Source organism: Brassica oleracea, chromosome C4, assembly GCF_000695525.1.
Source record: "Brassica oleracea var. oleracea cultivar TO1000 chromosome C4, BOL, whole genome shotgun sequence".
Lineage (NCBI taxonomy): Eukaryota > Viridiplantae > Streptophyta > Magnoliopsida > Brassicales > Brassicaceae > Brassica > Brassica oleracea.
Window position 1 is genome coordinate 45,662,401 of NC_027751.1, and position 14,150 is coordinate 45,676,550.

The window sequence follows — 14,150 nt, forward strand, 5'->3', positions numbered from 1 at the left end:
CCGACGATTTTTTCCCTCAGAATCCTTGATGTTTTCTTGTAGTGCACTAATATAGCTATTAAAAATATGTTTCTATAACCAAATTTAATATTCAATTTTTTTTTTGAATTCACTATGGGAAATGAAACTATTAGCTTATAAACTACAATAATTAAATATCAATTAGTTAGCCTATATGTAATAATATATTAAGATTAATAAACTTAAAATATCATCTTATTACATATATACAGATTATATATATGTTAATATAAATTATGTTGAGGTAGCATTGCTAATATATTTTAGAAACAACTAGCTTAATTTTAAGTGAATATATATATGATTGCTGTTATATGTAGCATTGCTAATATATTTTAGAAACAACTAGCTTAATTTTAAGTGAATATATATATGTCTACATCTTCTCAAATTTCTTTAAATTTTTATTTGGATTCTTCTGACGCGGAAACTTTGCTAGCTTGAAGATAGAAACAACCTACTGTTATATCATTTAAGATTATAAAATTTTGTGACTGTCTGAAAGGATCTTATACACGAGAGTAAATCTAAAGCAACGTGTGTTATCGAATATCGACTGGAGATATCTCCAACATCTAAACTAAAGTCTTTATGTTATCCTCTTATTTTGTCGTTACACCATCAGGTTCTTCCCCCTTGAACACTATCACGTCTCATATTTGTTTGTTACTACGAAATCTAGTAATCTGTAACTTAATCTTTCCAGAATCTATCATTCCTTTTTCAATAGTAGAACTCAAAGTAATTCCAGTTCAGATCTGCTTTAGTGTTTTGTCTTTTTCGTACAATTAATAATCAATTAAATTACCATACTAATTTATAGATCGAACCAATGAAATTAACATTTATCTTAATACAAGTTACAATTTGTCTGAAATTTTTACATTAGTATTTTCTAGGAAAACATTTCCAAGAACTAACTCCGTCATACATACATAGCTCGCAACAACTTGTGTTTATGTTTGGGATAACATTTTCATTATATTTTCCTAGAAATAAATTTCCAGAAATTAACGTTAAACTATACAAGTTACAATTTATCTGAAATTTTTACATTAGTATTTTCTAGGAAAACATTTCCAAGAACTAACTCCGTCATACATACATAGCTCGCAACAACTTGTGTTTATGTTTGGGATAACATTTTCATTATATTTTCCTAGAAATAAATTTCCAGAAATTAACGTTAAACTTCACGCGTATACATAGCAATAGATTGTTCACCATGCAAGCTCATGACATTTATATATCCTCTGCCATATATAACAAAATGTAAAATGGAAATTTTGAAGGGTTATTCTCTCGAATAGTTTTTTTAAAGATTTTTCACAAAATAGTACCAAAATAGATTCTTTTTATTTTAAAATTTTTAATTTTTAATTTTTAAAATTTGAAACTCTATCTCCAAAACTCCACCCCTTAACTTTAAGTCTTAAGTCTAAATTAGTTAACCCTTGGGTATAAGTGCATATTTAACTTTTAATAAAACTTATTTTGGTCATTTTTTTTTTTAAAGTCTATTTTGTGAAAATAAACTAAAAATGACTACGTAACGGAATTTATTGATTTTCGACTAGAGCCAGAGAATAGACTTTTATTCGTTGAACCGTTTGACCAAAATGACACAGCTATACTATACAGACGTTTTATTTCTTTAATGTCACCTAGCATTGTGATCATCGAGAGCACTTTCGATGGGGTTTTTCCTATTGGAATTCTTAATATATGTGTTATGTATATATATATATATATATGTATATATTATATATGTATAAGTAATTGTAGAGTCCATAATTTTTGTGGAACCCATAGGTAAGATTTTTAAAAGAGAGTTTTAAGAATCTTTAAGAACCATTATTTATGGGGTTCCACAATAATTGTGAACACCAGAATTATTTACACATATATAATATAAATATATATATATATATATACAAAATACATATATTTAGAATTCCAATGGGGAGAATTCCTATTGGAGATGGTCTAAGTTAATTATAGAGATATGATGAGTGACCATAGAGAAATCGGTTTTCTTGTTATGATGAAATCTAATATGTTAGTGCAAAGATGACACCACAATTGAGTAATGCAGAAGATAAATCAAGAGACAAAATATATACAAGCAACCAACTATTGCTTTATAAGAAATCGCCTAAACAATCTATTACAAGACTTGCTTATCAGCTTTACACAACCTGTTAACACCCTAACAGCTGCTACTGAAAGATTCCTAATCTACTCAAACTTGTTTCTCTGTCGTCAGTACTTCAGCATCTGCTTCAGCAAGACCCAAGAACACCCCTAAGGGATTTTTACTCTTCCTCTATAATAATAGCCAGTGTCTTCTGGAATACACACGACTCCATAGCTCTTTTATAGTGATCTCCACGTTTCTGAAACCCTAATCTCCAAGGAACATGAATATGGACAACTTCCATGTCAATAAGTACACTTTCCTTTTCTTGAAATGTACTTATTCCTCAAGGCATAAACTTGCTCCCCAAGTTTATCTCTTGCCTTTTTTCTACGGTATAAACTTGCTCCTCAAGTTTATCCCACACCAGCTCAGCATCTTGCGTCCACATGGTCTCTACCACTCTGCATGCCTCCTGGTTCACTCTCTGACACACACTGCCTCAGCAACTACTTCAACGACAACGTCAAGACATAAACTCTCAGTTTATCCTTCTCCATCTCAGCATATCTTGCATCCACATGGTAACCCACCACTCTTCATACCTTATGTAGTAACCACTAATTAATGCATCCAGCATCAATAACTTCGTCACCTAGTTAGTCACAGAATACTATTGACATCTACGAGGTACGAGCTCCACCTGCATCTTCATAATAAGAACAATTATAGTTTCCCCAACATACGGCAGAAATGGTCTACAGAATGCAGTATAATATATATTTACAACCGACTGGTTCCTACGTGAAGTATTATTATGATTCACGTTAATTCGATCTCGAATGATTTTAAAACCGTTTATCCCTTTTCACTGACCTTATTTAACTACATGATTAATTATGCGGTCTATGATCAACCGTGGTTGGAAATACTAGTACTGTTGTCCAATTGAGGCAAAAGACAGAGCACGTTCTTGAATTAATTGACCCTAGTTTCATATTTAATTAAGCTCAATCATAAGTGAATACCCAAAAGAAATCGTGTGGCACGCACGAGGCGTATTCACTTTCTTAGTTAATCAATTTCAGCGCCGCTCGTCCGTAGTCGGTGCCCGAAACCTCCGTGCTACGAAGCTTCCTCTCATACGTCCTTGGTCCTTTTTTATTGGGCATTAATCATTTGATGAACGGGTTTACCAAAACCTTAAGCATCTAGTTCCAAAAAAAAAAAAAAACCTTAAGCATCATTAAATTCATACAAATTATCACCAAGGGGAAGTGACGCCTCGAGAGAAATAATCAATAAAAATAACCCCGAGAATGGGAGAATCGTGAGTACTAGCTAGATTCCTACACGTACATTTTGGTACATGCATGACCATTCTACTCACTGTAACAGCGTCATAATTAACATCGAATATAACGTACTAGTATTACAAATGGTGTGGTTCAAATCCTATAACTTTTGTCTTATCGAGATGCGACATGTGATAGCAAAAGTTTTCTAGATTATTTTTTTTATTAGGAAATGAGGACAAAACACTGTTTCAATAATTCAACTTCAATGATGCTTATGTAATTCTAACATCTACTAAAATAGTTATAAACTTTTCTTCTTATAAATGTCAAAGTAACTAACAATTGCAGTATTTAATAACATCAATGTAAATACTCTAATTTAATCTAGCTATGCTAAAGAATCTCATAGCCATCCCTCCATAAATTCTTGGAAAACTAGAAAATAGTTATTTCACCTGATTTTGGAGCACTGTATTTCATTTTCTAGTGACGCTAATTAGTATAAGAGCATCTGCACTTATGCATCTCTCACACTTAGGGGATGTATTCAATTTAACATTTGATGTGATTTGATTTTTAGGGGGATGTATTCAACTGAGAGTTTCAGGTGATTTGTATTAAAATGACAAATTCACTGTTATTAAAACTTGAATTTTAAAAACTCATTTAAAATCTACTGTTATTGAATTTGACATTTCTTAAAGTACTCTGAAATCCACTGTTATTGAAAATATTTTAAATTGAGGAGTTTTAAAGTTTTCAGGTGATTTTAGGGTGTTTGGGTAGGATTTCTTAGTTAAAAAAATTAAAACCCAAATCCCAAAGTTTTAGGTGATATTCTAGAGTAGTTAAACAAAAATCACTTAAATCTCTGTAACTTATTGAAATCATCTAAAACCCCATTAAAAATCAAATCACATCAAATGTTAAATTAAATACATCCCCCTTAATGGGGTTTTAGATGATTTCAATAAGTTGCAGAGATTTAAGTGATTTTTGTTAAACTATTCTAGAATATCACCTAAAACTATGGTATTTGATTTTTAATTTTTTTAACTAAGAAATCCTACCCAAACACCCTAAAATCACCTGAAAACTTTAAAACTCCACAAATTAAAATATTTTCAATAACAGTGGATTTCAGAGTACTTTAAGAAATGTCAAATTCAATAACAGTGGATTTTAAATGAGTTTTTAAAATTCATGTTTCAATAACAGTGGATTTGTCATTTTAATACAAATCACCTGAAACTCTCAGTTGAATACATCCCCTAAATCTCTCAGCAATATCTTATTAATATTTTAAAAATAATTAAATTTTAAATTAAAGGTAAATGCTTAAAAATAAGATGCACCATTCACATAGAAACATGTGTCATTTTTAGTCTCTCCGACTTTTTAAAAATCTCTTAGCAGAGAGACGATTCTTGCTAATTCCACAATCTCTCCTACTTTTGTTTTTTAATACTTTCTTTTTGCCGAGGGACCATTGAAAGAGCTCCCCACTGCTGGTGCCCTGGGCTTCCTTGGAAGCATAACAATAAGGCGTAAGAGCATTATTATCCAGAGTTTCTTAAAGTTCTTAAAAAAATATAAAAACATGTTTTTTAATTTTTAACTAAAAATTTCGTTCTAAAAAACCCTGGATAATGATGTTCTATAACTCCTCTAACTCTTCGTTTTTTATTTCTTTCAACAGCGCCTTTCACCATATTCTATAGATTGGCTTTAGAATTGTTACTTTGCATTGTCATTTTAAAATTGTTACTCTGCATTATCTTTTGAAATGTCAATTTATAGTTATTCAGTTTCATTGACCAATGAGTCAATGACGGAAGCAGAATCTTAACTATATTCCATTTAGATAAAAATAATTTTGAAAATAGTAGTTTACAAGAATTAATCGTAAATGTCGCCGTATGTCAGTTCTCTCGCCCAACGTCACACTGCTAGCTGGGCTTGTCCATCGTCTGTCGAGAATTTTTGATGAATTACGACATGAATGTTCAAATCCTTTTATTATCACAAAAATGATAACTCTTTAAGAAAATCAAACCCTTTTTAGAAAATATGTAGAAGGCCATCTAAATAATTAATTCCTTCAAATATAAGTTTATCTGCGTATATACATCTTTAGAATTTGGAATCGGAAATGTGGGGTGGTTAAAAACAGGGAAATGTAAGGTTATATACTTAGAGTATCTCTAATGGTTGGCTTAATTTTTATCTTAAAAAGTTCATTTTTTTCAAAATAAAATAAAAAATAAAGCAATATTCATTCCAATGGTTTGCTTTATTTCTTTTTTGAAAAAAGAATATTCCAAGTATATTTCATCTCTATTTTATCAATAATTACTAATAAATCCTTAATACTTTTTCATATTTACTAATTTTACCTAACTATTTTATTTTAACAATAATCCAACACAATTATTAAATTAATATAAATTAAACATTATCATATAATTAATTTATTACATAACATGAATAAACAAACATAAAATATCATAGTTTGTAAAAAAACACCATAACCATATATCTTTTTTTCTATAAGTGATTAACAAAAGTGTTTAGAAATAAAAGATGAGATTAGTTATCTTTGATTCTTTTTAATCTAGTTGAAAGTTTGTAAAAATGAATATTCATATAGTCTTCGATTTAAACATTTGATTATATGAAATAATAGTCAAAATTTTGAAATTGATTGGATAATATTAATGTATATAATTTATTTCGGCAAAAGATAAGAATAAGTAAAAGTTAAGGACCAATTCACCATATAAAAAGTCGATCTTCAAAAAATGAAGATATGCACAGTAAATCTTCAAATTTGAAGCAACACTGTTCATTGTTTTATTTTGAAGAAAAAAATGAAGAAGAGTTGGAGCAAATCTCACTTCAAAATAAAACATAAAGTGAAAGATGAAGTAGTATTGGAGATGTGGTCTAAGACCAGAAAGAAAATTAATCTAAACGTCAATATTTTATTTTCTTAGTTCGTAGCTTGTACCCATAAACATGCATATATGTTTTTCTATTTACACATTTACATACATACAAACTTAAATTCATTCTGTTTTTTTTTTAATATTTTTTTGTAGATTTTGTTAATATGTATTTTTTATTTTGGTCTTATTAACTTAATATTTTATTTTCTAATAATGTTACACCATCTATATTTTCACATTCTAAGTTATATTTAATTTCAAAATAAGATGTATTAAATAAAATATAAAGTCAATCTCTTAAAAATAAGGAGACTACATTACAACTCTTTCTAGTCATTTTAGTTGACAAAAGAGCCTTTAGTTAGGTATTAGTTAGTATATATGTCCAACTATTTAAAATCTTAAATCTTTTAGGGGGAATCTTTTAATCATATATATCTTTTTGTCATCTCAATTTGATTAATATTTAAGTGAAATGTATTATATATATAAAAGCGACAGAGTATAAAGAAATCTCTGAAACAAAAACCTAAAGAATGCCGAGAATATAACACCCATTTAAGAAACGAGACTAGCAATTACAACAAATATCTGTATATATCAGAGTATGTATTCGTATTTTAAAATAGCTCTCTACTTGTTCTGCAAAATACTTCCATACATGAATTTAAGTCGCCAGAAACTTCATGTTATGCTAACATGGAAAAAACTAATCGATGTATCATGTTTTGTGGTTAAAAAAACACTAATCGATTTTATACATAGGTAACACTCACGGTTTTATCTGATATTTTAGTACGAGCTGACGTTCAACTTAAAAATATCTTATACATTGTTGGTTTTCTATTTTTCTGTTAAATTCATCTACAGTAGACTAATTGTATTTCATGTATAAAAATAGTTAAATCGAACCGTCTTTTCTTAAAATAAATTATATGAAATCATTACAACTTCAAATTGTCTAAAGATGCAATAATATGAGGGTCCCCGATTATTTGTGACGAATTCATTATTGGACAAAGCATAAATTTTAGTAGACTTCGTAGTTTGGTGTAGAAAATAGGATAATGCTAAATTGTTATTTCTTTCTGATTAGTTTCAGAAATAATCATATTACCTAGTAGTTTCAGTCATTTATAAAATGATAGATTTGTTATAATATTTAGTAATAAGAAGATTAGACAGGTTAATTTTAAGACCACAGACCAATGAAAGTGATCGGTGTCATTTTTGTGGTTAGATAGGTAGTTTAATGGGATAATTTGTAAAATACTCTATTAATAGTTTCAAATTTGAAAATTACATCTTCTATATTATTTTTTGAAAACTTCACTTTCTTAATTTAGAATTGATATTTTTATCCAAATTAGATATATATTTTTTTAACACCTCCAGATTAGATATTTCAATAATTGTAATAATAATAATAATAATAATAATAATAATAATAATAATAATAATAATAATAATAATAATAATAATAATAATAATAATAATAATAATAATAATAATAATAATAATAATAATAATAATAATAATAATAATAATAATAATAATAATAATAATAATAATAATAATAATAATAATATTTATATTTAAGATAAATTTGTTTGTTGCTCAGATAAATATGTACTTGAAGTCACTTAATCTCTTAATATTATTTATTACACAAACACAGCTCGCGTAATTTTTGTAATTTAATTTTCAGTGACCTATGTTACCACTGTATTAACTCTTACTATACTATCTCTGTATTGGAACAAAGTTTGAAATCACGCATAGAGAACTAGTACTTGAAGTCACGTAACCTCTTAATCAGGCAACTATTTACTGCGTACGAAATGTCAAAATTATGCTCAGTGTTGCTTAATACATCACATACTTCTTTTTGATCCTGTAGGGAAGTTAGCACGACAACTAATAATGAAGCTGCGGCAACATAAACGAAGTTCCCGCCATCACTCGTAAACTGCGCCGCAACAACAGGGTCACTTAAACTCAAAAAACAGATAATGGCATAGATGAGAAAGTTACACAGATCAAATGTATTTTTCAAGAGAAAGAAGATAATAACAGAAAATGAGAATTTACAAATTCTATGACCTAGCTAGCCTCTAAATGAGAGAAAGAATAAACTATGAAACAAGAGAAAGAAAAATGTTTTTGTAAAAATGGAGGATAATGTCTCATGGAGAAGAAGAAGATCGTCTAGATTGTGTGTTTTTTTTCGAAAAAAATATATTAAAAGAATATTTTCTAGATATTCTAAAGATTTCTATGTTTTCAAAAAAAAAAATATTATTTTTGCTGAAACTGTTATTTTAACTATAAAATAAATTTGGATGAAAAATAATTGAGAAATATTCAGACCGTACAATTTAGTCAATTTATATATACAAAAGTGTATTTTTCAAAAAACTTAAATAATAGTGTTCAATTAAAATTTTATCTAAGTGTATTATTCCAAATTTTCCCTAGTTTAATTGAGTGGAATAAAATATATAAAAATGAACACCAATAGGAGGACTGCTTAAGTTAATCACAATGAGAAGGAAGGCATTTCGGTAAATAAAACATACGTAAGGTCAAGCTCTATCTTCTGGTCACTCTATATATAACCTCATCTTCCCCACAAAAACATCACACGCAACAACAAAGAATAAACTACAAAAAGCTTGAAAACCTTTTGTTTTTGTTGAAGAATAACTTTTCAGATTTGTTTGCAAACTAAGAAGGTATGGGAAACAGTTTACGGTGCTGTTTGGCTTGTGTACTTCCATGTGGAGCTTTAGATTTGATCCGAATCGTGCATCTCAACGGACACGTCGACGAAATCACTCGTCCAATGACCGCCGGCGAGATCCTTCAGGCGAATCCTAACCATGTCTTAAGCAAACCATGTTCTCAAGGAGTTGTTCGTAAAATCTTGGTCTTGTCTCCTGAATCTGAGCTTAAGCGTGGAAGCATATATTTTCTTATTCCGGATACTTCCTTGCCCGAAAAGAAGAAGACAAAGAACAAAAAGGATATTCCACGTCGGAAAAAGCCTCTTGAAAACGCCAACAATATAACTAGTGATCATCATACGGTAAGTAGTACTAATAAGGATCTTGATTTAACGTTGTGTGAGAAATATTTGGAAGATGTTATGTTGTCGTCGTCGGAGAAGAATTGTTCGGCCGGTAAAGAGAATCGTCACCGTCGGAGACATAGTCGGTCGGCATCGGTGTCTATGTGGCGGCCTCACCTTGATAGCATCTCTGAGGATCTTAACTAGTGTTATTGTTTTCATTCTTCGTTAATTATGTCTCTATTTTCTTTATTTTTTTTATTTTTTTTTTAATTTCAGATCCGGAAGACAATATTTTCATTTTCTTAATTTATTTTGGGATGAAGTTAAAAACAAAACTTTGTAATGTACTACTGTGGATAAGATCTATGTTAAATTGAAAATCTAGTTTCGGTCGTCCGTAACACTGAGGACAAGATCATTTGATCATTAATTTCTAAGACTATAAATATGTAATTGGATCTTAAGACAGGAAACGAATAATTTAACGAATAATTTACTATTACAACTAAGAATGAAATTCTAAAATATAAAACAATTTTCATCAACCAAATAATTATACGCAATGGTAAAATCATGTGCGGGTAACAAAATTAATAATTTGCTATCTCTGTTCCAGAAAGATGAATTTCTTACACTTAACCAAAAAATTTTTTTCAACAACAGAAGAAATATTTTGGTTAATTAATAGTCAAAGAGATAGAAATTTAAGGAAAATTAAACTGATTAATGAATCATAGTACTGACTAATTAGTTCAGTTATACTTTCGACGACTATATTTAACCTGTGGTCATTATAATATCGAAAGAAATTATGAAAGCATTGTAAGAACTGCATGTTCAACTGTAATGCAACGTATTTAGACCAGTTGGTTTAATTTTATACGTTCGGCGTTTAAGTATAAATATTATTTTGACTTCTTATTGTGAACAATGCGAACTCAAGACGGCAAATTAAAGGTTTAAAGAAACAGTGGAGTGATCATGCAGGTTGTCACATGTAGATGTAGCCATGTAGGTGGACCAATCGAAAAGCCTTTGAAGCTGAAAACAAACCATATGGTTCAAATAATATAGAATTCAATCATATATATAAAAGTGCAAGAAACTTAGTACTATTTACTATATATGGATAAATTAACAAAGACCTCCATGATTTTACATGTGAAACCCATAAAAATGAAAAAAAAAACCTCAAGATGTTGTGCCCCTTTTCTGTTAATGCTTTTTCCATCAAAAGAAATTGGCAAACTGTTGACACAAAATTACAACTTAAAAAACGAAAAATGTATACGATTTTTGAAATAATAGGTTGTTAAATTCCTCCTGGGTATTTATTTAAATTGAAAAATAATAAAATGTTTTTAGTCATTTCTATTTGAGATTTAAATAATATTTTGCTTAAAATTGAGATTTAAATTAATTTTTTAGCTATCTTTCTATATATATATATATATATATTTTTTTTTTGTTAAAGATCTTTCTATATATTTATATACATGTAAACCAAATCATAGTAGTTTGTTATGTAGATTGTGGATAGAAAATGATTTGCAGTGGATACAAATTCAGAGTTGTTGTAAGATTTAGGTATACTAAATTAAATTTCAGAATAATGGCCTCTTCAATATATATACTTTTTGCATCTTTAGAAATATGCTATATTAAGATGTACCAATATATATCACTGATTACTCTAACTGAGATTTAGAGATTTATTTTCCTCAATCCGAGAATTTATAAGATCAAAAGAATGGGGAATGATTGCAAGGAACTTTTTCTCCTTGCCAACATGATTCTGAGGAACTTAACAGTAATGACTTTGTAAAACAATTTGAATTTATAATCAAATTCAATTTAATATTATGGACTCTTTAGAAATATGTTATTTTGAACTTACAACAGCTATCTGTATTATCTATATATATATGAAATAAACTTACATTAGGAGATAGAGACAATATATAAGTAAAAAAATCGAAAATAGTTCAAATCTTTAAAAAGAAAATAGAAAATAATGGAAAAGGAAAAAGAAAGCTGGCGAGGGCATCTGATTCGGCTCCCTTCCACATGATGGATTCCATCCTTTATGTCCCGTCTCTCCTAAACACCTATCTTTTTTGTTTCTCACAACCATTTTTTTATAGAAATTAAACTTAACACTAGTATTATTCTTCTTTCTTATTTTATTTTTGTTTAGCACCCTTTTTCAGTTACAATTGCTAGTTTTTGTTACGTATTAGGACTTAAATCGGCACGCAACCACCTGAATAGAGTAACATGTTGTATTTGTTAAGAGCATCTCCAGTAGGTGTGCTTCATTTTTATCTTCAAAAAGTTCACTTTCTTCAAAATGAAAAAAAAAACAATGAAACAATTTTCATTCCGATGGGTTCCTTCATTTTTTTTTCTTGTAAAGAGAATATTCCAAATATATTTTATCTCTATTTTATCATTAATTACAAATAAAATCTTATATTTTTTCATATTTACAAATTATATCTAACTATTTTGTTTAAAAATAATCCAACATAATTATTATTTCATATAATCAAAAATTATCATATAATAAATTTGTTGCACAACATGAATAAAAAAACAAACACAGAACATCATAATTTGGAAAAAGACCATATATATAATTTTTCTATAAGTGATTAACAAAAGTGTTTAGAAATAAGAGATGGGCTTATTTATAGATTCTTTTTAATCGAGTTGAAAATTATTACAAATGAATATTAATATGCTTTTCGATATATACATTTGATTAAATGAAATTAATAGTCAAAAATTAAAATTAATTGGATAATATTAACGTATTTAATTTATTTTGGGAAAAGATAAGAATAAGTAAAAGCTAATGACCAATTTACAATTTAAAATTTTCATCTTTTTTTGAAGTGTACAGTAGATCTTCAAATTTGAAGCAAAATATAAAGTAGGATAGAAGCAAATCTTACTTCAAATAAGCAAAATATGAAAAATGAAGCGAGATTGAAAATGGTCCGAAAATTGTTTTGACAGTTTTTTTTTCTTTTTGGTAGAGCGTTTTGAGAGTTTTTAACATTAATAAAAGAAAGTGTGTGTTTTGTCTCGAAGTATAGTGATAGAAAATCTAGATGATTGTAATATTATGCAATTTCTACTAAACTCTTACGTTTCAGAAGTTATATATTCATGAGAATATGAGTGACATAAAAATATATATACATAATAAATTACGATAAAGAATGCATCTAAAATATGCGACTAAATTGTGATAAAATGTGATGTGAAAATTTACAAAATAAATACCTAGGATAAAAGTTATGATGGTGTCAAAGCCTAGTCCAACAAAAACAAACCAATTCTTATGGATATTGTTCTTCATGATCAATGGAGTGACCTCTCATAGGTCATTAATGGATCTGCTCCGACTACTTATATAAGTGATTAGAAGTGCATGAGATATCTTTTTAAATGATGCAGTATGTTAATTACTAATGTATAATAAAACATATGTGTCTATGAATTATATTTTAAGTTACAGAATAGCTGATGGAAGCGAGTATTTAAGTTCTGCCTAGACTCGATGGTTCATATTAATTAAAATGATTTTTATGGTGTTTATGTGCGATATGAAAAAAAACCATTATGAATTTGAGGATTCGAGTGAAACTATTTTCTTAATAAACTATTTATGCAATTAACTTACCGCTAAAAATTTACTAACATAAAACTAAAAAGTAAAGGAAAAAAAATAGAAACTACAATTACAACACATGACATATCTAGTGTAGAAACCCAAAAAAAAAAAAATGGAATGGTCGAGTATCTTTTGGGTGGTCGTGTCGCGGACGATCAGATTGTTTTTGTCTGAACTATGAGTCAAGCATCCCACTAGTCAATGGTTAGACAATGTGGTATATTTACTCAAAGGACGTTTGAAGCATGACACTTTTGAAAGCACAACAGGAAGATCGGAAATTGGGCGAAAAACCCTAATTTCGGTCTTATGGAATTTTTTGAAGAAGCCGGAAACTCGGGAAATATTTTCCATCAAGTCAAGATTCATTTGGAGTTTATTAAAAATAATCAAATCATCAGAACGGGCGTCGAAAAATATTGGGATTGATCGCGGGACGAAAAATTCCCCGGAAAGGCCAAAATTGGACGAATGGACCGAGAAGCTCGAGGTGGCTCTATCTATGAGATCAAAACGTGGTGGCAACTGCCTGGCATGGTATGTGGCAACTGCCTGGCATGAGGTGTTGCAGTAAAAATGATCACAGCATGCGGAGTGACACATAGAAGCACGAGGTGGTTCAGCCAAGCACGAGGTGTTGCGATGCATGCGACCGGGCCATGCGGCCAGACATGTGGAGGACGTGGTGTCACCTTGCATGTGAGAAGGCCATGCATACAGACAGGTAGAGGGTGAGGTGTAATCCTGCATGAGACTGAGACATGCAGCCAACCATGTGGAGCACGAGGTGTCCCCGCGCATGCGTCCGGAGCCATGCGAAGCGACACACGGGCTGCCACACGGCTTGTTCCTGATTGGTTGCTGTTTCCTATAAATAGCCCACGTCCCCCTCTCATTTGAACACATTCAGAACACTTGAAAGACAGTTCAAAACGTGAGAGAGAAAGCAAAGAAAGAAAGATTGAGTTTCGATAGTTTTCGAGCGATTTAG

General features: G+C 29.5%; 1 protein-coding gene across 1 annotated transcript; it reads left to right on the forward strand.

Annotated features, from left to right (window-relative positions):
• Nucleotides 1-9,063: 9,063 nt before the first annotated feature.
• On the forward strand, nucleotides 9,064-9,873 carry LOC106340447. The gene has a single exon (XM_013779326.1). The coding sequence runs from the start codon at nucleotides 9,142-9,144 to the stop codon at nucleotides 9,679-9,681; it is 540 nt and encodes a 179-aa protein (XP_013634780.1). The 5' UTR covers nucleotides 9,064-9,141; the 3' UTR covers nucleotides 9,682-9,873.
• Nucleotides 9,874-14,150: the final 4,277 nt, after the last annotated feature.

Excerpts from the sequence above, each read along its gene's own strand:
- LOC106340447 (XM_013779326.1), top strand. The coding sequence starts at position 9,142 with ATGGGAAACAGTTTACGGTGCTGTTTGGCTTGTGTACTTCCATGTGGA.